Genomic DNA, 27,210 nt, shown 5'->3' with positions numbered 1-27,210 from the left:
TCAGCCATTCTGATATTGTTATTACATTCTTTGATAAAAAAAATTTGATTCCATGTTCATTCATTCATTACCAATGTTATGTTTGGAGGTATGCATGTAGCTATCATGTGAGAGGTTTTGTATGTAAAACATCTCAACAACTTTTTATGTGACATTGATTTATTTTTTTAACAAGTCAGTGGGCCAATTGGTAAGTCAGCCTTTACATATCTTCTTATTAAAATTCCACCCCATGCATTTCCTGATCCACTGCTGAGGTTTACAGAAGTCTTTTTGGCAAGATAAAACTGCTTATACAGCAGAAGTTCTGAAACTGGGAAGGCAAACTGCAGTCTAGTGAATGAAATGAGCGAAAAGTTTATTTCACCTTTCCAAGCAATTCTGGCTTGTATTGTGAACTATTGTGCTGTAGCAAAGCACAGTGTTGCTGGACAGAAATTGCTTGAATGATACTAAGTTTACCATAGTCATACTGCTTCTCACAGCTTCCCTTGCATTTTTTCGGGTCACTAGAATGCAGGAGGAGGAGGTGTAATTAACAATTGAAAGTTCAGTATATGGATTCATTGGTAAAGAACATGTAGGCAGGGAGAAATTGTTAAGTGAAACTTAATGTTTATAGAGTGTATGACTGTAAGACGGTCATCTGAATGCAAATCATGCAGATGTCCAGTCGCTTTTCCCAGATCTACTGGTACAGTTTTGCTGCTTACACTAGATTTGGTAAGCCATAGAAAAATGGGATGAGCAGTGCTTGATTTGGTCAGTTCTGATCACTGATCAGTGAAGCTCTTTTATACAGATTTAATCTATGTAGTATTTGAGCAACTTCCAGAAGCATGTTGCTTGATGTAATTGGCATTTGTCATACGTCATCTTCCCTCTGAGGACAAACTCTTTGTGTACATTATTATGTGTGATATTCAAAGGCACGTTCAAGAGAAGCTTATTTATGAAGTAAAACACCAGTGATATTTGGGCTGGCTCTGTGATTTTTGTTTCATTCTTTCGTAGCTTTCTGTGGGGTGGCCCACTTGCTGCATAGATAAAATTTAACCTTGGCATGAACCTGTCGTGTGAGAATTGTCCATCATTAGCTCTGTGATAATAGGTGTCTTGGCTTGAGTGACAAAATGGACGTGTACATTTGAGTCACTGTTCTTTGGGAAGCAAGATAAACTGGTAACTAGTGTTACTGGGTTTTAAACAGCACTTCTGCAACATTAGCTGGTTGCACAGAGGTAGTGACTGTGCTTGAGTTGCTCTGACTGATGGTTGAGAACCCTCATCCTTCTGCTGCTGCCTGCAGGGACCACATCCATTTCATGTTCCTGTTGCTAGAAGGGAGAAACGTTTGGGCAGTTTTGAGGACAGGCAATAAATACACAAAAAGAAACGTTAGGAAAGGGGTGGGAGAGCACTGAAGGGCTGGCAGTTGAAGTGTCTCTTAAGTCTGACACATGATTAGGTCGGAAAAAAATCCATCCATCCCTCTGTCTGTGTGTCTCCCTCCCCCCGCACCCCCTCCTCACCCCAGCTCCCAAGATGTAGGACTTAGGGATCAAGACATTGTTAGAAATTTTGCTATTGGAATGGGAGAGTAACTGGATGTGTACACTGGTGAGAAGAGCAAGAGGCTTTGGGTGTTGTTAAAAGCTGTAGAAAGGTGTTTTTATTTTATTATTTTCAAGTTCTGAGTGTGAAGTGTGAAAGCCTGCAGCGAGCACCTCCGGTTTCTCAATAGAACTGTAGCTCGAATACTCCCTCTAGTGGTTACACTCTGACATCCACGTTGGGGAAGTGCTCAGGGGAGTCAGGAGTTACTGCTCTGGGTGGGTGACAGGAGACAAGTATTTTTGTATGGGTGCCTGCTTGCTTTGCTGTGTACAGTGATAAATAAGCCGGTGCTGCTTAACAAGTAAGTAGCTAAATACATTAAAAAAAAAATCCACTGTAGCCAAAAATTGATACATTTAGAAATCTTGGTCTAGTAATTGGATCAAAAAGTGAATCTCCCATCCAGTAGTCTATTGCTTGGGGAAGTTGCTGTAGTCTGTTTGCTGGGACTTTTTGTGCTGTCACCTGGAAGCATGCAAGTTTACTGTTGAATGGAATTTAGTAGCTATGAATTGAAGTGTACGCATTCAACTGCCAAATCTTGGCAAATAGCTCTGCAAACAGCACAGACTAACTAAACAGCACCAGAATGAAATCTGTAGTTCTTACCAAATTTACCATACAGTTCTCAGTCTTAGGTCAGATTCCATGCTATTACAGTTCAGGAAAGCTGTAAGCAGCAACAGTAAAACTGCTGAACAGGGGTCTTCAGAAGGAATTACTTCATTGGTACTAATGAATAGGAAATGGAAAAGAGAAGGGCGGACTTTTCAGCAGCCAGACTCCTAATAAAGTGGAAGGTATCAAGATGTATTGTCGTAAGTCATTTGTAATTTCCAAGAGAAGTGAATGCTTCATATCTGATTCCAAGCTTCTGGTATTGTTTCACTTTGTTTCTTTTTAACTGTTCAAAACTTGAGCTTCTGGCTCCTAGTAAAGTTCTTTTTTTGTAGACAAGACAAAAGGTTAGGCCTTGTTTGACCACACATCTTTTTTTCTCCATAAAGCCACCAAAACTATTTTGGGACAGTTTTGTATCACAGTGAGACTGTCAGAATGGTGCTGTTAGGTCTTGCTATTAACTGGAGATGTTGAATAAAAATGCTTTATGTGGACTGTTAAGTAAGTTAGAGCTCATAAGAATACAGTGTTTTATTTTTTTAAAGTAATCTCATTTGTAAGGTACTGGCAAAAACCTATATAGAGAAACTTTCAGTGAAACCAGTAGGAATTTTCTCTTTAGAGTTATAAGGATTAGTTTAATTACAAATTTGGCAAGAAGTGCTTTTGCAAGAAGTTCCACTTTGCTACTTAGCTTAGAATGTATGGGCACTATATGGAAAAGTGGAACTGTATGTCCATTCATGTTTGACATCTGGTGTCCTACAGTCTTACTTGTTACACATATCCATTTACCACCACCAAAAAAAGACCATTACACAGAATGTGTACTTTTGTACACAAAATTCTTTTCTCAGTATTCATGCCATTATGAAGCTTCTGCACATTAAAAAAAAAAAAAAAATCCCTTGGGCCTCCCCACCCCAGGCATAAGTGATTTTACTTTACAAATATAATTACTGTACTTCCAGAAGGTAATCTCTCTGGACAGCCATAGACTAGTTTGAATTAGATTACTTTGGTTTTTCCTCCAGGGTGAGTTAATACATTGAGTTTTATTTTTCTGTAATTACTTCAAAATTCAGATCACTTTTGATGCTTACTATTCTTCCTTATTATTAAACTGGGATAGCTAAGAATACTTGCATTTTAAAGGTTAACATTAACATTTTTTTACCCGTAACTTCATTTTCTCCAGGTAGATAACTGTTCTACTTCTGGAGCTTAAGTAGTATTCACTTAGTCTCAGTTGTAGAGTTTCTTAATTTGGAAATACTGGAAATATTTACTTAATAAGCAGAGAGTAAGCACACCGAATCTTTCAGTTGTGACATTTAAGTAAGTCTAGCTAGAGCAACATTTTTGTTAAATCTGTATTTCCAGAGTTCTGGGTTTGCAAACCTTTCAAGTAGTTTGGTAGTAAGCTGCGTGAATAAAACAAGTTACTACATTTTACCTCTATTACAAAATCTTGGGACAAAAAGCCAGTCAGTATGAAATAAACAGGGGAGCAGAGTTAGTCTTGGGAGATACTACAATCAAGACAATGTTTTTCCCATTTTTCTTCATGAACTTCAGCAGGAAGGGCAATTCTCTGGATAGATGATTGTGAACCATGGTGGGACACTAAGTCCAAAATGCAAATGCTTTTATATAAATGTCCTGTTTCTATTTGGATTTTACTTACTTTATGAAGTAGTTATGCACTTAAGCATTAGATCAGAGAAATCTACAAGGATGAATTTGTAAGTGAACCTCATTGTTTGAGAATATAGTGCTGTTTTGAAATAGGCAGAAGGAAATTTTTGGTGTTTTGAGGTCTCAGGACACGACTTCCTGTTTGTGTTGAATACAAGACTAGCCAGGATATCTGTAGAGGCAGTTAATTTTAATTCTGTAGTTGGCATCTTGTATCACAGTGCAGGAGCATTATATACTAATGCAAGATTTGTTTGTTAAATGCAACATTAATGGGTGAAACTTGTTACTTGCATTGTCAGTGAAGTCCTACAGCCTAGCTACATAACACTTGAGTGTATTACAAACCTGAAAGTATTTGGGTGCTCTTTAATATGGTAAGTTTTCAAACAATAATAACTGTCGTTGGGTCAGACTGAAGGTCCATTTAACTCTGTATCCTTTTTCCAACATGCAACACAACTTCTGAAACCATTCAGAATCTGTCAGGAGCTCCTGTGAACATTATCTCTGAGCAGATTTTCAAGAAGACAGAAGACATGGATATCTCTTGATGAGAAGGAGCTGGTGCCAGAAAATTTAGTGTCTGGCTAGCATTAAATTCAGCTTGCAGAAGAGGGTAAAGAAACATAATCTCCAAGCGCCTAGACATCATTAACCAAAAACTGGTGAAGAATTTCATTGTGCTAATCTGCAACAGTGGCAGAATCCAAAATTTAATGTGTTGTTCATGACTAAAATAACATCTTATGTAATTGCCCTGGGCCTGCACATTAACAGTTTCCAAAAAGATCTGACTGCTTTGCAGAGGGGGTTGCAAACTAAGACAGCAGAATGACTGATAATGCTAAAGACATAAGACTGAAGGTCTTCAGAAAGTCTGTCCCCTTGTAGACAACAAAGATAACACATTTGCCACCCTTTCTCTTTTGTTGCTTTTCTACAAGTCATTAGGGAGCCTGTATAAATGCAAGAGGATGATCTAAAATATGAGGCACAGGTGAGCAGCTGTGGGTATGGCTACCTGTAAGAAAAAGATTCCTACTCCCTAATATTGCACAGAAGAAAGACCCTGCATCAGGACCTTTCTCCTGTTTGATGTGATCATGCTCTGTCTTGAGATATTACCCATTTGAACTGAACGGGGTTGGTGAACTGAATGGGTTGGAGCTGGCAGTCAGTCCATTAAAAGCTCTTTAAAAAAAATTATATTTTTTATTTTTGTTTGTATGTGTGTGTGTAACTGTATACATACATAAAAAGAGGGCATTTTTAATAAAGTGTAGTGTTTTATATATATGTGTGTTAAGAGCGTATGTGTTTATATATATACATACATATGCATCTTAGAAAACAGAACACTTGTGTGTAAAGAAAAAGCCCAGCACCCATAAGCTGTCTAGAAAAGTATAAAACCAAAATAAGCATACATGATATTTTCCCCAGGTAATCTCCCAGAATCCAACTAATGTTTAACCTGAAGACTTTTTGAACCAAATTATGTTTGTGGGTTGTTGATGTAATTCATATTGTGTGCTTTTACTATTCAGGATGCTTCCATTTCAAAACTAGTCTCAACTGCTTCATGGACTAGTATTCATATATAAATGGCTACTCTGCACTGGTGATCTGTTTGATTAAACATAAGAAACTCTTATCCTTGGACTGGATTACTCTTTAGTTTCTTTAAATAATTGACATGGATTTTCTCTGGAGTGCTTGATGACTGAGATGTGATTTGTGTATCATTGTAGCCTTCTGTGAAGATTGAGCCAGTACTAGTTCTTGTTTTGGTAATAGAGCTGGCAGTAAGTTTGCAGCAGATCAATGATTACCCATATATGTAGTTTAGGAAGCATGTCAGACTGGCCAGAATATCCACAGATTGTTCTTTGTTTGGCCATTGCTCCATTCTGCCTAATGGTGTGTCCAGATAGAACAGCAGAAATAGATGTCTAGCCTCCAAGCACTGGAGCCTATATGCCTGTTTACATATTTACCTGCTCTCCAGAAATCTGACTGCTGCTGTGTGACATGTTCCGTCTGATCCCATCTTCCACACAGGCAGCCTTTGTAAGGTGGACCTGGCCTTGGCCAAGATCTTGGTGTGGCTTTAAAGGTTCTTCTACCCTAACTGTGGAGTTCTAATAAACACAGAAAGATACAGTGTGATGGTGCTAAAGGAAAAACATTTTGATAGTTTGAATTTTGGGTTAGTTGGTCATAGAGTCCTTTGAATTTACATGTCTGTGCTGATAATGCGTGGTCATCTGAAGTTAAAGGAAAGACTTCTAGATTAGCACTAGAAATACTGTTTCAGACTGACAGTATGGTATCCTGTGCTTGGAAAGAGATCTTCAACCAATCTGTGGAAATGCATAGATAATAAGGAAACAATGATCTGTTTTAGATTGCTGTGATTAAAAAACATTCTTCCTAAATCACATTCCCTTTTCACATTGTCCTATATCTTTACTCGGAATTGGTTACAAACTGTAGCAACTGGCTCATCTTTCACTCACGTCAGTCATTCTACAGCTAGCTACCGGTTTGTTATATTCGGTATCACTTGGGAAACACTTCCAAGTTTATGGTATCCAGTGATTTTTAAGCTTCTGGGTTCAGCCTTCTGATGCAAGTAAGAAGGATGGAGTCAGGACTTCTAGACCATCCTGTGTTAACAGTGAGCAGGAGATGGATTTTGTTCAGTGAAATCAGCTTGATACAAGATCTTAAAATCCAAGCAGTGATTGCCATACAGAATAGAGGCATAGTGCTATAGAAATAGTTTCTGCTACCTGTTGGAAATGGGATGACAAAGACCCAGAGAGATGTAGAGAGCTCTTTCCTCTTTGCTTTTCAGTATTTCATCTTTTCGTACTTGGTAAAAGTCAAGGTTCTTGTGTTTGATCCTTTCATCAGTCAGTTGAGGAGGTGATAAAGAAGCAGTGTCCCAATATAGTTTTCTAAAATGTTTTAAAAAATATTTTTTCAAGGTGATTTTCTTATTACCTTTGAACAAGAAGTGTAGTCACTGGCAAACCCCTTGTTTGGAGTAAGTGGAATGTAGAAGTTCTCAGGCTTGACATGAGTTGGGAAGTGTACAAAAGTAAGAGCAGTTCCATTACCAAGAACTTGATCTCGGCTTTTTGAGGTGCTCTTTCTTCTTGGGATAAGAGATTTTGATAGTGGTAGGTAAAACAAATATTGGGGGCGGGGGGGGGGTGTGGTTTAGAAATAATGCAACAGCGGAGTTCAGAAAAAATTGACCAGCTTTTCTTATCCCAAGTTGCACCAGGAGGACAGGTCTTCCTTTAACTGTTGGTACGTCTTGCTCAGAGAAGTGATGATGGTATATCTAACTTCCATTCTCAAAAATAGCTATAGTTTGATCTTCTGATGTCTTGAAAGTGAGGCTTGACTAGACTTGTCTTTTGTCTTGCTGAAGAAGTAGATCCTTTGGAAGAAAATTGAGGTAAAGTACAGCACGCATATACTTCTTGTATAGAAATAGAAGAAAAAAGAGGAGTAAAATTTACCAGCTGTACATTGAATATTGTCTGTTCAAGTCATGCCCAGAAATACTCTTGTGCGTCTGAAGATGTTGAATGCATCGTAAATCTCATCTAGTATTATCTAGAATTACTATACTTGGTTATCTGTGACCAAAATTAGAATCCTGCTGAAGTTTTTATTATGTAGTTTTTAGGGTTCATTGACAGCTTCAGACAGAGTTAACAGGATGAAGAAAGGCAGAAGAAGTGAAGAGTCATCAGGACTCTAGATCCTGGCCATCTTTTAAAATAGAATTTAAACATGTTAGAAAGATCTCTAAATGTCTATAGCACAGATTGTTTTTAATCAAACTACTCATTCTTTTAATGGAGCTAAGCCGCCATTTTGGTTTTAGTCTTGACTCTGTTTTTTAAGCATTTGGGTATACTTAGGAAACAAGAGGAGTACTTTCCTGGGTGAATAGAAATAGGCACTGAATGGAAGGATAGTGGAAAAAATCTCGAGTGTATATGAGTATGAATAGCCTTTGTGAACCAAATGGGTTAATCAAGAGTTATACTATGTGATATTTCACAGTTTGTACTTAAGGAAATATATTCAAATACCTCTCATCAGCCTCTTTTGAGGGGATCTGAACATATAAACCTCAGAATGAGTCTTTCATTCAAGTAGGTCACTTCCTTCCTTTTTGCTCTTTTTCTCTGGCCTAATTCCCAGAAACAACTTTAACAGATGCCTTAACTTTGAAGTCACTGGGACTACTTACCTGCTTGCAGCTGAACATACACTTAAATAATTTCAGTAATATTTTAGCAAATCCCACTTCTCTGTAAAATTGTCTAAAAACCATTTTTTTAAGACAGTAGACTTAAAAAGGAGCACAATGAGTGGCAAGTTGAATGTACTTAGCTTTGGGTACCTCCCTCTCTTTCCCATCAAGGAAGGAGTAGTAAGCATAATGTCGTCTTCCAGGTAGAGGTGCCAAACTGCATACATGAAGACAAGTGGAGCAGGTGGCTGTCCTGTTTAAACACTACCCCTTCCAGCATGGTGAAGGCGCTATCTTTTAGTGCTGGAGTGTGTGCAAAAATGACAGGCCAGGTGTGGTTCCTGGGCCATTAGCTGGAATATGCTGTAAGCCATCTTAAAGGTTTTCCTTTTCCTTCTGAGCCACTCCTTTTGCTGTATCTAGTTTTTCTAACTTCATCATAATGTGTTGCCTACTTTCCAGCCATTTTTTGCCTTTTATTCAATACATTTCCAAATAATTCGCTATTAAGCGTTTAGGACTTCTGGGACTCAAACAGAATTTTATTCTTGTTTCTGTGTTGGAGAGATGACCAGCTTTTCTGGGTAAGGCAGGGTTTAAATTTTGGCTAAATGTTATAAACACTGATGTTGGGGTGTGTGTGCATGCGTGAGTGTTATGATGGCTGGTATAATCTGGAAATGTACAAAACAGATGACTGCAAAAAAACCATGAGAGTTAATCTGACACTAATATGATCTAGAATTTCTGCGTCTCAGTGGTGATTAAACTTATTAAAATATATTTTCCACCCATCCCAAAAATACAGTCCAACAAAAACCTTCAGAGTATTAAAATCAGCTAGCTCTTTTACAGAGGCATCTTTGTACAAGATGTCAGAAGTGCTGTGTCTGTAAGTTTGTTTGGGGTGCTCTTATTGTAGTGTGTGTCTTTTGTGGAACCTATTTCCCTTTCTCAAAAATCATAGGACACTGTGTGTTGCATTGGCTTTGCTGTTAGCACTGTAGATTCAAGTAAAAATTTTTAGGGAAAGCAAGAATGTCACAGATGCAGTTACAGTAATATTTCCGTGCTTCAGATTTACAGTAGAGTCTTGCAGCTCTGCCGAACTAGCAAATTTGTGCTGTGCTATGTACTTCTCTTCTTGTAGTCTTTGCATTTGCTGTGCTATGTACTTCTCTTCTTGTAGTCTTTGCACTGTTTTTCTGTATTTATCATACAGAAAAACCTGTATCCACCTGTTCTTAGAAAGCCCTATTACTGAAGAGCAAAACTGGTAGAATTACTTGACTGATTTATTTATTTTATTAAGCTTATTAAGATAGTCTTCCTGATACTTTAAATCAAGAGAGATCTGACATATGTACTCATACAGCATTGTGTGAATGTTCCTTTCTTACAAAAAGATACCTGTTTAGGTTCAGGTATCTGCTTAGAACAAGAACTGTCTGCTGAGTGATGGACTTGGCTAAAGAATAATTAGGAAAACCAACAGACAGTACTTTATCTGCAAGTCTTTGGTGAAAATCCTTTAGGGGAAGGGTTCTACAGTTTCCTGCTGTTAGTATTGTCTTCAGAATGGATGAAAATATTTTCCATTTCATACTTAAGTTTAGGCTCTTTCTTTTTCCATGTGTTATACTACTGAATATGGGCCATTGAATACTATTGGCTTTAAGATCAAATAACTGCCTTGGGAGTCTCGTTTGACATTTGTCATACACAGCAATAGTATGTGGGTAATTGAATTCTGTTGTTTGTCTTGAGGCAGTTAGTGGATTTGGTAATGCTTAATTTTATTTGGACTCACTACCTGTAGGAACAGAGAAGACTGACACCTCATGAGTCTGAAGAGATGTAAAATCCATTGGTACAAAACTCAATTTATTGCCAATAGTGAAAATCTGAATTGCTGTTTCTGAATCATAGTTCACGTGCCTAATCTCAAGTTTGGATATCTGCATGTCCACTTGCTTCCTACGCTTCTTTCCCTTCTTGTAGTCAAGTATACAAGAGGAGTTACATGGAGCCAGAGTATGGGTTTACAGGTATTGTCAGAGCAAGAAAAGTGCAACAGGCACACGAGACCAGGAAATTACAAGGCTCCTTGGTGTAGTCTGCTTAAACTTGTTCAATATGCTAACAATTCATTTACTAAGCACAGGAAAAATCACAGTTTTAAGCACATGTGAAATTTACATAATTGCATTGTGAATTTCAAGTACTTAGAATCTATATAAAAAAATTACCATTAGACTATTTAATTCTCTACCTTTTCAGCTATAATTTAATCCTATGTTGAGCCAACGTGATACATGCTTGATCGTATCTTTTTCCTTCATAGCCCTTGATGTCCATTGTTCTGGACAGGGGGATGGTAATTAATTTGAGAAAAGAATTTTTAAATAGAGACTTGGCTTCTTTTTTGAACTACTGGCAGGAACTCATTCAAACCAGTCTCTCTGGTATTAAAAGGCAAGTGTTGATTCCTTCAGTGTGAAAGTTGGCTTGTCTGGGTCTTAAAACTTATGCTGAGAAGTGATGTGGTATTTAAATCCTGACACTGTGTTTAGAAAAACAGAAACTCTGCCAGAGTTTTTGCAATTGAGAAAGCTTCTTTCATGGTTCAACTGCTTCAGTCATTGAAAACAAATTCCTTCTTATGGGATCAAGTGTCATTGCTATTTGCTACCATGGCAAGTTTCTGTAGAGAAATACTTGGTGCCATCAGTAAGCTTGATTTATGGAAAGGATATTATATTAATGAAAATAAAAAGATACCTTTCCAAGCAGTATGCTATTATTGTTGTTAAGGTCTCTTCCAAACTGAGTATGCCAAAGGAATTTTCATCATGAAGATCTGGTGCTTCTAATGGATCTCTGTGTGCAGACTAACACTAGTAGGTGGACCAGCAATCCCATGAGTGCTTGCCTGGCTATGAACAGGCTGCTGGGCTTGTGCCTTTGTTAGTGTGCCATTGGACCTGTACAGGGACAGGTGTTCTGGCAGTCTACCTGCATGTGGTTTACTTCATTTCCTCAAGCTATTTTCCCCTCCCAACTGGACCAAAAAGCAAGCTAAAGTCCAGTGTGTTACCTTGCAGCTTTGCACGTGCATGTAGCTGACATGTAGGATGCTTGTAGCTGAGATATCAGCATCTGTTGATTTAGGGAGGTGCAAGCCTGGACTGCTTAAAAATCTCAGCTGCTCTTTGAGTAGAGACAGACAACCAGATTCTGTCCTGAGTATAGGACTTGTTCTTGCACCACGTGACAAGTGAAATGTGTGCAGGTATGCTGGGGCCCGTGTTAACAGACGGGGTATCTGAAAAGTTGAAGCAGAATCAAGAGTTCATTTGGGGTTTGGGCATGTCTCCTGGAACAGTGTAATGGAAAATGAAAGAAATATAGCTGATTATTTGAAAAACAGCTAAACAGGTTGATTTCCTTTCTATGAAGAGGAATTTACATTTTCTGAAAATGCATTCTTAGACTACATTTTGTTTCAGACCTTTCAAAATTATGAGGAAGAATGTGGCCATTTAACTTAAGTGCTGAGTTTGCATGAGACAATGACCACTTCATCTATTTGATTCTTGTTACCTTGTGTACACTGTATGACCTTTCTGATGAGATAGTAGTTGTTTTCTCTGTTGCCAGTAGTTGTGAATGTCATGAACAGTTTTTTGACCTTGTAACACCCAGAAAAAGTTGGGTATCTTAGTATTACGGAATAAGACATCATTGCCCTTTTAAGTTCACTTGGGAACTTGAGGGTAACTTCATGTTAAATTATTCCACAATCTTAAAGCTAGTTGTGTCCAAAGAACCAATTTATCCAGGGTGCATTGATCTCTTTTAATATATCTCTCAGGCCCAATACTCTTCTGGTAAAGAGGAATTAAATGGGGAGTATAACAAGCAGAAACTACTATGTATGGGACTGACTGCTCTGAGAACTCATTTAGTGTGATGAGACAGACCTCTCAACTGCCATGCTGAAGATGGTTGGCAAAGCAATTACTCTTTTCCAGGTCAGGACCCAGACTTCATAAAACCTTCTTGTGGAAAAGCTGAAACATGGAATTATCTATCTATTGCAGTGGGTTCTCACTGGGGATGGAATAGAATCATGGTCCCTAACCCGCCATTTCTGATTGTACATGGGAGGACTTTAATAGGCTATTTTGAGAGTCCTCTCCACTTCTGTTGATGGCGTTCGTAAGTAATTCTGACTACTGATACCCAAGTAACTGGGCCTCAAAACTCGTGCGAGTCTGAGAGGTTCCGTTGTCAAAAACCAATGAGGTTCTTGGCTCAGTCAGGTACTGTTTTTGTACTAACATCTTCCTCTCTTCTCTTTTCCCACCCCTTTCTCTGAGACCCCTAAGCAGTGGTGGAAAGAATAGAACAAAGGACTTGGGTCAAAATCAAGAGAGTCTGTGGCTTTTATTGTTTCACCATAAATGGGATTGAAGAGATTTAGCCTATGAGGACATATATGAACTGCTTTTAAGAAAGAGCAATTGCAGTTTGGAGTCTAGAAAGAAACAATCTTAAAATTTCTTTATTTATTTCCCCTCTGTAGACTTCCTCATGTTTCAGATGCACTCAAAAAGCCAAGTTCCATCATGGCCTCATTTTTACAAGAAAAGATGTTATAAAAGAGATCATGAAATATAAGTAGAAGTTGTAGTTTTAAACATTTCTACTTTTAGATATTACAGCAATTTACCTGTCTCAGAAAATGATAAAAAGCCTTGATAGACTGTATTCTTTGACTAAGTTTTGCACTGGTGTGAACTGTCCAAGAAGAAAAGTTCACCTGTCTTTGCATTTGCCAGAATTTCTTTTTTTTTTGGGGGGGGGGGGGGGGGGATTGAACTGAAGATGTGCAGAACTTGGCTTGTGCAACAGTAATTGAGGGAGTGATTTGTGTAATGTGGGTGACTGGAAGTATGTACTTGAATAGTTACTGCTATCAAAGAAGAGAAATAAACTGAAGTGAGATGGCTGCCTTCCACTACAGCAGTTATTAGGCTCTGCATGCTTTCATATCAACTGGTACGGGCTTGGTACAATAGCAGCAGATTATGTCTGGGCATGTAACATGTTTCTAACTTCCCACTTAATCTTTAGTTCTGGTAGTAAGCTGTACTTTATTTAAGCACATTCTTTGGACGCTGGGAATGAAGCCATCAATAGTTGTTGGAAGTAAGATTTTTGTTTATATATGAAGCTGATCATTATATTTCTGAGCATGAACTATATTCCCCTGTATTTTACTGTAGCCATTCCACCACTATGAAGTTTCAGTTATGTCCTTGAACTTCTGTCATCTAGTATCCCTCTCTCCAAAGGAAGAGTTGAATGGAAAGATGTTTAAAATTCATTGTGTAATCAGAAAACTTGTAACTATTTGGTCACAAGTTATTCACTGTAAGCCTTTACTTAAACGTTCTCTGGTTTTGCTTCAGTTGGGGTGACAGTGCATGACTGAAAATTCAGAAGTTCTTAGGCAAAACTTAATGAAACCAAACCTGGTATTCTAAGGAAATAGAGTAGAAAATTTCAAACTTGTCAATATGCATCACAGGTACAAGTGCAAAATAGCATTTTGAAGATACCCTTTTCAGTTTCTGTGCCTGTGTCCACCTTATAAAACACGGAACATTGTCATTCAATGTTCACAGCACTAAGTTGGAAACTGACTTGAAAGTGAAGGTGGTGAACATTCAAAGTGGTAATTTCCTTAAAAATGTCTAGTTCTTAATGCAAGCTGTCCCAAGACCACTAGAAATAACTTTTCCCCCTGTTACTGTGCCCAGTTATTCTTAAATTGAAATTAAATTTCCCGCTTTTAAGCATTTGTGATCCTAAATAAATCCTGACAGCACATTGCAGGGAAGTAGTCTGGGAGGTGAAACACATGACTAAGTGCAGTATGACTTACTCCATGGAGTTTTTCAGTTCCCTTGAAAATGAGTGTCAAGGTGATCTTTTTATTCCTTTTCCAGGGTTCTTGAGCATACACTTCAAAGGACTAAAGGAAGGTAACTGTTGAGGATAATGAATAGGTAATTGTGTAAATCTTGACTGCATTAAATTAAAAGAAAAATTTACAATAGAGTCTCTTAACAGGGAAGTGACTGAGATGCATTTTGGGCATTCATGCAGGTCAGATAAGCATTTAACACGCCATCATGTTTTGCCATCTCTGTATTAAAGTACAAATGTTTTATGTGGTATTTTTCACTGTTTAAAAACATCAGCAATGTTGTTCTGCAAACAAATTTGGAAAAGGCATTTTCTATCCACTACATCACTAACATTCCATTTGGTAAATTTTCTTTGTAGGTAAGGCTTTACCTTGTGTCCTTAAAATAAACAAGAACTGCGTCATATGACAAGGGTAGTAAAGAAAACTTTTTGGGGGTTGGTTTTTTTTTGGTGTTTTTTTTTTTTTCTGTTGCAAGTCACCCTGAACTATAACATTGTTAATTTAGCAACCTGCTTTTACAGCTTCCTAATAAGTTTGTTTGCGCAGAGATAGGGCGTGCTTGCATGAGAGGGATTAGTTTAGTGGAAGTGGGAGCGTCAGAGCTCAGGAATGAACTTCAAATGAAACTTCTGGAAAATGTACTAGGTGATCATGTAAAATTGAAAACTGAGGTCCTGGGCCAGAGGTAATTTCAGTTAAATTTTATAATTTTTGCAGTTTCACTTCTGTCTTAAATTTTTCACTTGCAAGTTGCGATGAAGAGGAAGACTTCAGTGAAATTAAGTAGACTCTGAATTAACTGAAAACTTCCCTATGGAAATTTTTCATGGTGGGTCTTTATTCTTCTAGAGAAATGGGGTAGATATAATAATCATATAATAATCAAATATATTTCTATTTTAAATCAGAATCACTTTAATTTTTGATTAAAGAATGTGTTGAGATAGTCTAAATATTTTCTAAACTGCTTTATTTTGTGCTCTGAAAAGCTGTCTTGCATTTCTGTTTTCTGCATATGAATTTACTGAGCAATTGCTTGTGCAGCAACTGTAGTAGAACCCCAAATAAAAATATTTTTATGTCTGCATTGATGCAGATCTAATTTAAATACTTCAGTGTTTTAGGTTGGAAGGGATAATTCAACAAGTACTTCACAGTAACAGAAATCTGAAACAGGGCATGCCTGAAATTTTAATATATGGGTGTGATGTATTAAAAGGACATAGGTGTAGGTTTTTTAAGTGGCTGCATTGTAATGGGGCGATGAGATTTTGAAAGTGTTGCTTTGGATGCTTTCATTTAAAAAAAGCATTCCACTGTTGTTATAAAATAAGTCTGAGAATGGGTTAATACAGCCTTACTTCACTCGATATCAAAACTCTTCATCATAAAATTCTTAATTGTTAGAATTCCTCAGTGTCTCCTACACTTAAAGCTGTAGAAGGAGGTAGAGTTAAAAGCAGCAGTAGTATCTAGATGAAAGGTGGTTTCTGGTGAAATTAATTGTCTAAGCATTTTCACTGAAGCAAAACGGATCAAAACCAAAGTGCCAAAAACTGATTTGAAGCCTAGAGTAATAGCAGTGGGACAAAATATACATGTAGTGTTTTGCACTTAAGGAAGAGGACACTTCGTTCAGCCACAAATTTAAGGTTTGGAGGAGACAGAGGTTCAAAATGATCTTTTATATTCTTTTGTGACAGACCAGTAGGTTGAGCTGACAGTATGATGTAACTGAGAATGTCAAAATAGATCTCATGATCTATCTGTGTTAGTAGAAAGGGAAGTATTAATGGTGTTATGCAAAGCACCCATGAGACTCTTGTCTAATATACTTTGCACAATTCTGACTCCCCATAGTGAAAAAAGGTGCAGACTGGAAGAAGTACAGGGGAATTATGCCAGTCTTGCTTCTTTCCCAATCAATATAGGAGAGGAGAAATTGCCCTCTGTAGGGTGGAAAATTGCCCTCTTCAGGTTAGAAGAATGAAAACTGAGGCATTGGTTGCTAGATGTATAAAAATTGGGTTAAGAACAGGGAGCAGAAAGAATTGTTTAAGCTAAATTTCATATTAACCAAGATTAAGGAAACACCCAGGTATCTGAAGTATGGATTTTTTTTAATGATTTCCTATTGATATTCTGTTGAGTGATCAGGTGGTTTCAGATGGAAGGATGCAAGCACCCCTGAGATGCAAACTCCAGTGGAACCAACAAGATCTCTAGTGATCAGATTCATCATGGGTCTCTGGAAGTGCACAGAGTTGTTACTTTGCTATGCAGTAGAGTATCTGATTTTGTGTATTAAAAGTACCTTGTCTTGTTTGCAGACGTACCCAAACCACATTACAAAATAGCTCTTTAAGTATTGTTCTGAGCCATGACATTTACACTGACAGTAGAGTGCCTTACAATCCTTGTGTATTTTAGCTTTCTTCTTTGAAAATATGCCTGCTTAGTGTGCCTAGATGAAAGTGCAAATGGTTGAAGAAACATCATAGCAGAACTTGAACCTCTGGTTTTGTTGCTCCTGGGGTGCCTGTTCTAAGAAGTGGGGTACAACATACAACTTGAAGTTTCACAGCTGAACTTTATCCGCTATGACAGTGTTGATTGGAAACCAGTAACAAGATGCAAGCATGTAACACTTAAAGTGGAATTCTCCTTTCCCTTTGGAAGGGTGTTTGCTATTTTCTCTTCAGATCTAAATTTAGTACTTGTGTGAAGAAGGGAACTGATTTAGGAAGATCTCTTCATTGATTTCTAATTGGCCTTAGGGTAATGTTATCAATGGGATAAAACTGTATAGATGTTTCTGCATGACTTCACCTCAACTTTTCCATCAAAATAAGTGGTACAATAAACTGAATTGATTTTTGGTACATGTAACTTGCTCCTGTGGGTATATAACTGTGGTCTTTACTTATGTTGTTAGTATTTTCTCAGTCAGTTACGCTGTCTTCAGGCTCTGTCACCCTACAACAGATAAATAATTTTGAGTCCTGTGGCAGAAATACAGAGGTACAAAGCTTTGATTCATTTGGAAGGGTGCACATTATAGCTGAAAAATTAAGATCTAGAGAAAGGCGTACTTCAAAAGCTGTACTTACTTTGTTGCATCTGTTATGCTGGCATTTTGGACTTCATAAATACTGGCATTAATTGCCTGTGTGACTGCAGAGAATACAAGTTTCTTCATCCAGCTGTTTCTTGCAAAATACCAGTGAAGATGATTGATGTGATCCAGTAAGTTCAGCCTGTTGTATAAGTTCAGTGGAGTGCAGGATACGTCCTGAAACTTCTTGAATTCGTGCTGAAACTTCAGGTACAAAGTAGTATCTTAGACTGCATATCCACGGAATGCACTTTACCTTCATTTAAAAATCAGTTTTAAAATATCCTCTAGTACCCAAAGTACTAAAGTAGTTGAAGAACTAAGGGAGTACAGTCTTTGTTCACCAAAATTGAAACTTCTCCAGGGGCATATGCTAGTATTCATTTAAAGTACAGTAGTCTTTGTGTGACATCAATACATTCTTTCCTAACATCTGTAGCTGAAAAGTAAGAATACTACAAAAAAAAAAAAGGAAATAATTCGGCCTTTTAAAAAGCTTTTAGTTGACTTGCTTTTACACACTCCAGTTTGTGCTGTATGGTGGTTGAAGCTTTTGCATTGAATTCATTCTGTATTTTATTTCAAACGCAACTGCTGCTTGTAATTTGAGGCACAATACGGTTTTTAATTTCTCTCCTCTTGGAACACTTAGGTTTTTTCCTACAATGGAAGCTTTTGCATATACAGCCCTACTCATCTAGGCTATAGGTAGAGGCTTTCAGAAGTACAGAATATCTCCTTTTCTTTCCACTGACCTCCACTGGCTCCAACAGATTTAGGTTTCTGGATTACTTAAATGATTTTTAATAATTTCTTCAATGTCTGGAATATTTGGTCTTCCTATTTGTGTAACTTGGCAGGTGCAGAGAAATGCTTATGTTTTGAAGTTTTCTGAAAGATCTCCTCAAAGATTATTTGTTCCAAATGGCAACATATGAGCATTTGTAAGAGCAAGAGGAAAAGTAGTGGTCTCCTTTAAGCTGTGCCTTATCATAACTGTATAATACACAATTTACAGGGGAAATGGAACTGGTTTCAAAATTTGGCTCCTTAATACTACCTTTTAGGAAGACTAATGCAAATAGTCAGCTAGAGCAAAAGCTTCATATATTTAGGGCAATGTGTAGTTTTCAGAAACTGTGGAAGTAAATTTATTTATTTGTTGGCAACTGGCAGTGGTGATGTTCAGATGTTCAGCAAAGATTTACCGTAGCTATTAAGTTTCTGATGAACAGTATTTAGAAGCTGTAAAACAGCATATTAGCAATTTAGTATAAATTCATAACGTAATTATTTGGAGGCATAGGTCTGCTTTTTTTCTTTTTTTTTAATGGTGTGAAAATTCTTATGTTTAGCTTAAAATGACCACTGATAGCATAGCTTTTTGAATGTTGCCTGAGTTGCCCTGGAGAAGTACAGACATCCATAACTGAGCTGATGGTGTTTATGGGTTTAAACTGGGGCCTTTTATATTACAGAAAGAGGGACATTTCTGTCTTTCAGTATAGTATCAAAATGAGTTTACGGTATTTATTTAAAGGTAGTATTTACATGGTGTGAAAGAGTATATAGCAAAGTTCAAGAAGAGTAATAGTAGTGAGCAAAGCTTTCCAGCTGAATGAAGGATGCCAGGAAATAATTACAGAATCACAGAATCATTGAGGTTGGAAGGGGCTTCTTCAGATCATCTGGCCCAACCTCCCTGCTCAAACAGGATCAACTGGAGCAGGTTGTCCAGGACTGTGTCCATTGGGTTTTGAGTATCTCCAGGGATGGAGACTCCACAACTTCTGTGAGCAAACTGTTCTAGTGAGATGAGAGACAGATGACATAAATGGAATCAAGAGAAATTCAGGCTGTAGGTAAGGAAAACCTTTTTCATCATTAGGAGGTAGTGGAAGTGGTTGCCAAGAGAAGTTATGTAGTTTCCATCCTGGGAGTTTTTCAAGACTTTAGTGGGTAAAGTCCTGAGCAATGTGGTGTGCTTACACAGCTGTCCCTTCTTAGAGGATGAGGTTGGATTAGAGAGCTCGTGGGCACCCTTGCCACTGAAGTTAAGCTTTCATAACTTGATCCTATTATTTTCCTGAATGTACCCCGGGAAGAAAATGTTTACTTTTTAGTAATAATTTCTTTTAACCGATTACTCTCAAACAGTTGTACATGCTGTAATTCAGTAAGAAATGCTACTTTTTTAGTGGAGCATGAAAACTATTTAAGCAGAAGTATGGTAAAGTGAATTACCTTTTTAAATAATTACATCTCGTGAACCTTTCAGAAGGCATCTTAAGGCCTGCCTCTTCCAGTGTGGCACAAATACCATAATGAAGAAGCAAATTCATTAGGTGGCTCAGACTACAACAGAGGAATCACCATGCAGGTTTCTGCTGTCCTACCATTTGTTTGCTGCAGAGAACTTTCAACTGTGAGTTTAGACCTGTACATTTAAACCATTATCTGAGAGGCTTCTCTCTGTCAGAGAAGACATATTCAGCATACTTGTGTGTATGCATGTGTATGCTTCCTCAGTTAATCATCATTTGTGACTGAAGCTTGCATCAGTCTTTCTGTAATTAAAAATGTCAGAAAACTTGGTAATATTTAACACCTGTATAGGCTTCAAAGCATCAAGCTTAGTTAGTGAGCATCCGGTTAAGTTAATTGCCTTCGTACTTTACAATTGAGATCTTTTTCTTTACAATCTTTTAAGAAAGAGATGCCTAACACTATATCCTCAGTACTGGATTTTAGTGCATCTCTTACCAATATCTTACTGTTGGTCATGATACATATATTCAAATAAGACAACCTTTTAATTCAGCTGGTTTTGGAGATGTGATGCTTTGTTCCCTTTTTATCTTTGCTGAAATAATTTTAAAATAGTGCTTTTCTTTCCAAAAGATGCAGCTGTGAGGTCCATCTGTTCATCAGAAAATTTGTGCTTCATCTTATTTAGACAAACTTCACAGCCTGAAAGAAGTTATGGCTACAGGGTTTGGGATGGGGAACGGTCGTTCGCTCTTCCCCATGGCTTTTGTGACCTTAAGAGCCATGAAAAATGGGCATGTAAGATGTAGTTGAGCTAGGTTTGATAAGGGTAGGGACTGCTCGAGCTTCTATTTATAGTTATGCTAAAATAGCTCAATCTTGGCTTGCCAGGAGACTTACAGAAAATGAAGTAAAAAAATTAGTAAACATTTCTAAGCATTTATGTTACTTCTTTTCAACATGCAAAAATTCAGTGAGTAGAATTTGAATATCCACAGGGGCATTCATTCTTATCAATTAGACTTTTCCTCCTTCCTTTACTAATTCACTGCCATATATGCTATTTATTTCTCTGATTCTGCAGTCAGTAAAGTGTGCATGCTGCAGACAACAGCTTCCTTCATTAAGCAGTCTTACTGTCTTTCTAGGGGAGATACACTGTATTTACTGAATGAGGGGTCCTGTTTAGAAAATGTCCTTACATGATGTTACAGTGGACTGCTGCCCAAAAATAAGTACTTGAGTTAAGGTGGCTATCCATAGGGCTATAACTGCATTGGCCCAACACTCCCTGCTTGGCAGTTATTTGTCAAATAGCCTGGATAAAACCCCACACTGAGGTAGATGTGAAGTCTGTGGATGCTTGAGAGCCCAAGTATCATTATATCCTACTACAATAAGCAATGTAGGCATACCTTGTATGGGATTATGTAACTAAGTTGTAGCCTGGCGTAGAGGAGCAGAGGGGCTAAATTGCAATTGTACATCGCTTTTATAGCGCTTCTCTGGAGGTATTTCTAAATGTGATCTGTGCTCAGTGAATACAGTTGCTGGCTGTGAAAATGCAAACATAATGTTGTATGTGCTCACTGCATAATGCTTTCCCAGAGACTTCTACCTTAAAACTTGGTTTCTGAAATTTACTCTAACAGTAGTATCAGAGGGCTTTGTTAGTGTTTCGTATATTCTTGGTCAATAGTCTGTTAGTGAATGAACTTGTTTGTACTAGCTCAAAATGTTAACTTGTTCATAGGTACTCCTTTTCTCAGACCTAGGCTGCCAGAAATATTAAAATATATTGGGGAGAGAAGTGGCCAATAAAAAATAACTTTTTTGTTCCATTTCATGTTAAAGCATAAATCCATTTTTTTTAAAACACGAATGCACAGCTGTCATTGGTTAAGGGCTATATGAGTTACAAATGAATTTTCTTTTGTCTATGCTTATTGGGTGTCTTGCAAAACTTTTCTTTTGGATATATCCCTCTTGAAAAGGTTTTAAATCACACAAGAAATTGTTTCCAAATTTTATGTATGTGACGAGATTTTAATCTAACTTTCTAGACTTTGTGTGAAGCACCAGCCTCACCAATAGTCCTTGAGGTGTTTATTATACCTTCCTATCTAGATGAGTAGGTCATGTGGAAATAAATATGCATGTTTATTTAAATATATTATACATAATTTTATTTTCATTCCTGGTAGTTCGTAAGCTTGGAGACTAATAAACTGAAATGGAGCTAAAAAACCTGTGCAAGGTATTCACTCTGGAAAGCTTTAATTTTCCCCAGTGAGTGACACATTTGTCTTCTGTCTGCAAATCTGGAAAATTTATTTAAATGTATGCTTCCTCTATCCTTTACATAGAATTAATGTAGATAAGAATTAGGCACTGAAAGAAAGAGTAAAATCAAATTCGATAGAAGAATCACAGTTGAGAGCTTGGTGAAAACCTGTCTTTTTCTTACAAGTACAAGAAGAGAAGAGTTATCATAATATCTTTTACTTCTATTTGATCTGAATTTACTAATGTAAGTATGTAGAGTACAGTATGTAGATTAAACCTTCAAAGCATCTTTTGGTTGTCTGAAGAGCTATATGTGAATTAGGACGAGTTAATTCTGGTTAGTAAGTTTTGCATTAGTGAGTGGGATTTCTGTATTCTTATGCCTCAGGATGCACGCTGTTTGCCCCAGACGTCAATTAACATGCCTTTCCTTCCCCCCTCCCTTTCCTTTTTTGAAATGGGGTTCAAATGACAAACTAGTTTCTCTGAGTATGGGGTCATATGCATAGTGGGCTTAAATCATTCAATGCATGTACACAGCAGACCAGTATGCTCCTGTTGAGTCTTGCTTGAGGCTTTAAACTTCTATGGTTATGAAGATATTCTTTGAAAATTGACTGTGAAATTAATTCTATGTGTGTGTACGTTCCCTGTCACCAAAGCCAGGGGCTGGAGTGGAGGGTGGCCCATTGTAATCTCATTTTTTCTTAGGAGTCCCAGCTCAGACTCAGTTCTGTTGTCACTTTTTCCTAAAAATACCTTTATTTCAACACCTTGCCTCAACTGAGAGCCTGTTTCTGCTGCTCAGTTCCTCCTGTTCTGTCTGGAGGCTGTTGTCAATGTGTGTTTCTTGTAATGTGTTTGTTCCTAGATGGTTTTGTTAGCCATTGTAGCCAACCATGCCTATCTCATGCTGTCCTCACAAAAGCAAATCCTTTTGTGTTGTGATAAGAATTTAAAATTTTACCCAGATGGGTCTTTGAAAATAGAAAAAGGCTTGTCTTCAGAGAGAGGAGGAGGTGCATGGTAGAGCTCTCAAAGATAGTTTCTCCTTACCAGTTTCCTCTAAAAGATGGGACAAGAGAGGCAATAAGAGACCCAATTAATTTTCCACTGAAGGAAAAGCACCAATTTGCTTTTCATTGGACAACAAAGTATTCAACAATAAGGAGCCAGGTTTATGCAGTTTGTTCACTGTAGTCCTTAGTTCTTGTATGCCTGACTTAAATATAAGTTCTACAGGTCTTCCCCCTTGCCTTCCCCCCAGTCAGTAACCTCTATCAACATTTCAAGGCAGATTTGCCAGAGAAGAGATGGGAGGCTCAAAAGGCAATTTTTGATAGGGTATTTAGATTTGGTAGTCTCTAAACTCCTTAGTTCCATCTGTTTCTTGCTTGATAGGACCTGGTCTTTTAAGTAAACTTTCCTACATGAGTACTTGCATCTTCAGCTTTCATTCCTGCTGCTCAAAGATAAGATACTTTTCTAAAAGAGCTAAGGTGGCTTTGCCCCAGGAAAGAAAAAAGTGAAATTGTTTTAAAGACTGCTACTTGAAATTCCATGTATATCTACATTATTCTGAAAGGTCATTATAATTAAGCCTGGAAACAACATATCTCCTGCTGTTTGTATTTTATTAAGATTTTTTTCCTCTAGAAATGAATAAACAAAAGCCTGTTGAATAGATACATAAAAAGAGGGTCTATAATACATTCACCAAACTGTCTCCCACCACCACCACCAATTTGTCTTTGGATAAATCAAATTGTTTGAAAGTACAAGTATGAATATCTAAGGCATATGTAGGTCAATATGTATGTTGCTTAGACTTTCAAAGCTATTTTCACATGTGAGTAATATTAGCATATCACATTAAACGGGAACTACGTTTGAAGCTGGCCAATGACTTGCATAATAAATGTAGGATACTGGAATTAAAGTGCTTAGTCTAGCCCATTACAAAAAGTACCCATGTATTGTCTATTCTTTTTAAATAAACCAGCTGACATAATTCCTGTTGGAAGATACTTTTGATGACCTTTTGAAAAATAACACTTGGTCATGTTCTGAATTTTTTTGCCAGGTAAATGTGCAGTGAAACATTGTGAAGCATATAAACGTTGCTCTAGTTTCTAGTTACCATGTACTAGGTAACAGGTGCAAACACTTTGTTGAAGCTTCTTAAAGCTTTCTCGCATGCTAAAAATTTTTTACTTAACCTTGTAGCTGGTTAAAATAAAGGGGTGCTTAACAGTATTATTTTTTTATTCAACTGCTTAGAAAGATCTTCCCTTTTAAACTACTAGCTACACTGAGGCAATATAGAGACCCACATTGTGTTCAAACATAAACAATCCAGGGTGAGTAACGGTGCCTTATCCCAACTTAGTGGGGATTTGTTTTTCTGCCTGCCTTTTTGTTTTTCTTTCTAACATTAAGGCAGCATTATTTAATGCTAAGAAGACTGTTGCCGTGATGGCTGTGTCATGAGAGGAGGCAACCATCAGATCCACAGCAATAGGGAGCTATTTCTGAAAACAGCTTGTTTTGGTTTTGATCACCTGGGATGCAAGTCTGCCTTTGTGAATTTTTTGAACTCTGCATGTTGATAAAGGTGTTTGCTGCTTTCCAAGAATGCTAAAATATACTTAAGCAGTTTTGATGCTAGAATTTGTGAAACCTTTATTAAATAAAATATTAATCTGAAAATACCCTGTCTAGCTGCACAAAGATTGAAAGTCATTCTTGTGAAGCTTAATGTTGCTCTCAACAGTTTCCCCTTGATGATGAAGTTTTAATGTAGGGATTTTATTTTTTAATTTGATCATTCTAAGATAGAATTCTGAAGGTTACATAAGAAACAGCTTATTAACGTGGACAGATATAAGGAATGTCTTTATCATGCACACCTCTGTCAGCATCAAGTGCTGGAATTGCAACTGGTAGTTGAGATGCATGCTTTAACCTGAAGGAAGATTTATATTTTTACCCAGATTATTTATAAGAACAAAAGCACTAACCTGAAGTCCCTTAAAAACAATTTACATAACTGTTAAAACTGTAAAGAAAGCTTATTATTATAACATTTGCAGTATTTATGCAGCATCTAGTACCCTACATAAATTGGCTAGAAACATCTGTCTACTTCTGCAAATACTATAGCTTGCATGACTGCATTAAGAGTCACGAATCTGTAACTGGAACTGAGAAAACGTGAAACAAGGCAGTTGCATCTGCAGCTGAACTAGTCAAGATATAGGACATACCTAGTCTGACGAAAATGTGGACTGCTTACAGTTTGATTTGGTGACTTCTCTAACAGCACTTAGTCTATTATAAAGTAGAAATAATATTGCTTCAAAATCTGAAGGCATAAAGTAAGTGTCATTTTCCCTCCTACTCATGGTTTCACAGAAGATTCACTTTTTGAAAGTGAGAAGTATGGTTAAAACATATTTTTTAAAAATGCACTCTTTTGACATACACTGCTGTAGTTAAAAGGTGGCACACAAGATGATTTGATTGTTGAAAAGTCAGTTCCGCTTGACAGAAAGAATGGCCAGAAAATTTTTTCTTGGGATGGAATTTTCTAGGAAGAATTGCAATTAGAAAGTAGGTGTTGAGAAATGCTGTTTGCTTTGTTACTGTGCAGTGTTTCATAATAGCTTTCATTATAAAGCAATGAGCAAAGTTAAGGGTAAATTCCTGTGTGGGAGAAGGGGCATATAGGCTTTCTAATTCTCTTGATATATGCCGCTTTGCAACATGCAGAGCTTTGGAGTACACAGTGGTTGTTCTAATGCTTTTTAGCTTGTTGCAGATCTCAGCAGAAGATTTTTTCAGTATACCTGTGTGTCTGTTTGAGCATGTGCATATAACTCGCCAGGAGTTTAAAAGAATAGAGTTAAAACCAAGAACAGTATAGGTTATTCACTACTAAGATAATACTGCAAGCTAAGAATATTTAGTCATGTGTTGGAAAACAGGGAAAGAATGACCATTTACCTTGCAAAGGACATCATAACTGTCTCCAGTGATGCCCCCTTTTGTGCTCAGCCCAAGCTGGCACACGTTCTTTGCAAGCTTGGGGGCTAGCTGATGTAATCCTAGCTAAGGGCTGCTGCACATGCGCCCAAACGCATAAGAACTTTGTACTATGTGAACATGTTTGAGGACTGAAAGCTTCCTCTGAAAGAGAGATTAAATGAAGACAGTCATGAATGAGTTGCTTTTATGTATTTGGAAGATTATGCATACCTTATACATAGTTTATACTTTTTTTTTTTTTTTCAATCTTTAAGTAGTAGCAAATCTGGAAAGGAATGTGCAGGGCCTGGATTTAAGTTGATTGTGGTGATAAGGATTTGGATAGACCCTTTATTTCCATCTTTCAAACAAACAAAACAAAGTTCTTTTTCCATTCTGTCCACTTGCTCTCAGTAGATGTAGTTGGCTGCTTAACATCTCTAAAGTTAATATTGTGTTTCCCAGAGCTTTTGCAAGTCTATTTTGGTCAGTACTTACTTTTTGTTTTTGTTTTGTCAGCAGCCATGCAGCAGGTCCTGGATAACCTGACTGATCTGCCAACATCGACAGGCGCTGAAGAAATAGACCTGATTTTTCTTAAAGGAATTATGGAAAACCCTATTGTAAGATCACTTGCTAAGGTATTTAAACTAGCTGCTCTGAGTAGAATCTGGAAATACTTTAACTCTTAAATTACTGTGTGAACATTGAATATTGATTGAGGTATTAACAATGGCTTTTATGTGCGGTACATCTTTAAAAGACTTCAAGGATTTCTTGAAGGTGAAGATTTGGTATAATGTAATTTCTGTGCACGCTGATTTATTGTTATATGGAAGATTCTAGAGGAAGAAGAAAAATTCAGAGACTCCAGAAATAATGTGGTAACATTATTTATGAAGAAAATGTCAAAATACTTGAAATTAGAAGCAGTTGGTTTTAATATAGTCTTGTGACTACTGTTGTGTGCAAAACCCATATGCCTTCTGACTTTTAGCATTTTTGCCAAAGATCAAAAGTGAGAGCAATAACCTTCTTTCTCCCATGGTGTAAACAAGTTTTCTTTTTGTCTTTGGCTCAAAATGACTTTCTGATCAGCCCAGTGAAATATTCTCTCCCTGCCCTTTCCTGGATTCAGAGTAATGCTGGGACCTTTGATTTGTCAGCTCTCTGAGACATGAGCTAGCCTTAGGTTTGGTCTTGCATTATGAAAATGTTTTATTTATAGATGGTAGCAATCAATTATAAATATGTAAGGTGATATTTACAAAAAATCTTTGGACTCTGTAATTA

At 37.3% G+C, this 27,210-nt stretch overlaps 1 protein-coding gene across 3 annotated transcripts in view; it reads left to right on the top strand.

Annotated features, from left to right (window-relative positions):
• PALS2 (protein associated with LIN7 2, MAGUK family member) overlaps positions 1–27,210 on the top strand; it is a 61,428-nt gene that overhangs the window by 5,805 nt on the left and 28,413 nt on the right. Inside the window, exon 2 of one of the 3 annotated variants that reach the window (XM_030009451.2) lies at positions 26,432–26,558. In XM_030009451.2, the coding sequence (XP_029865311.1) occupies positions 26,442–26,558 (117 nt within the window). In that variant the 5' untranslated portion in view covers positions 26,432–26,441. The remainder of the gene's footprint in view (positions 1–26,431; positions 26,559–27,210) is intronic. The other 2 variants (XM_030009449.2, XM_030009448.2) reach the window with 2 other exon arrangements.

Source organism: Aquila chrysaetos, chromosome 3, assembly GCF_900496995.4.
Source record: "Aquila chrysaetos chrysaetos chromosome 3, bAquChr1.4, whole genome shotgun sequence".
NCBI classification, from domain to species: Eukaryota; Metazoa; Chordata; class Aves; order Accipitriformes; family Accipitridae; genus Aquila; species Aquila chrysaetos.
This window is presented reverse-complemented; position numbering and strand designations above follow the sequence as displayed.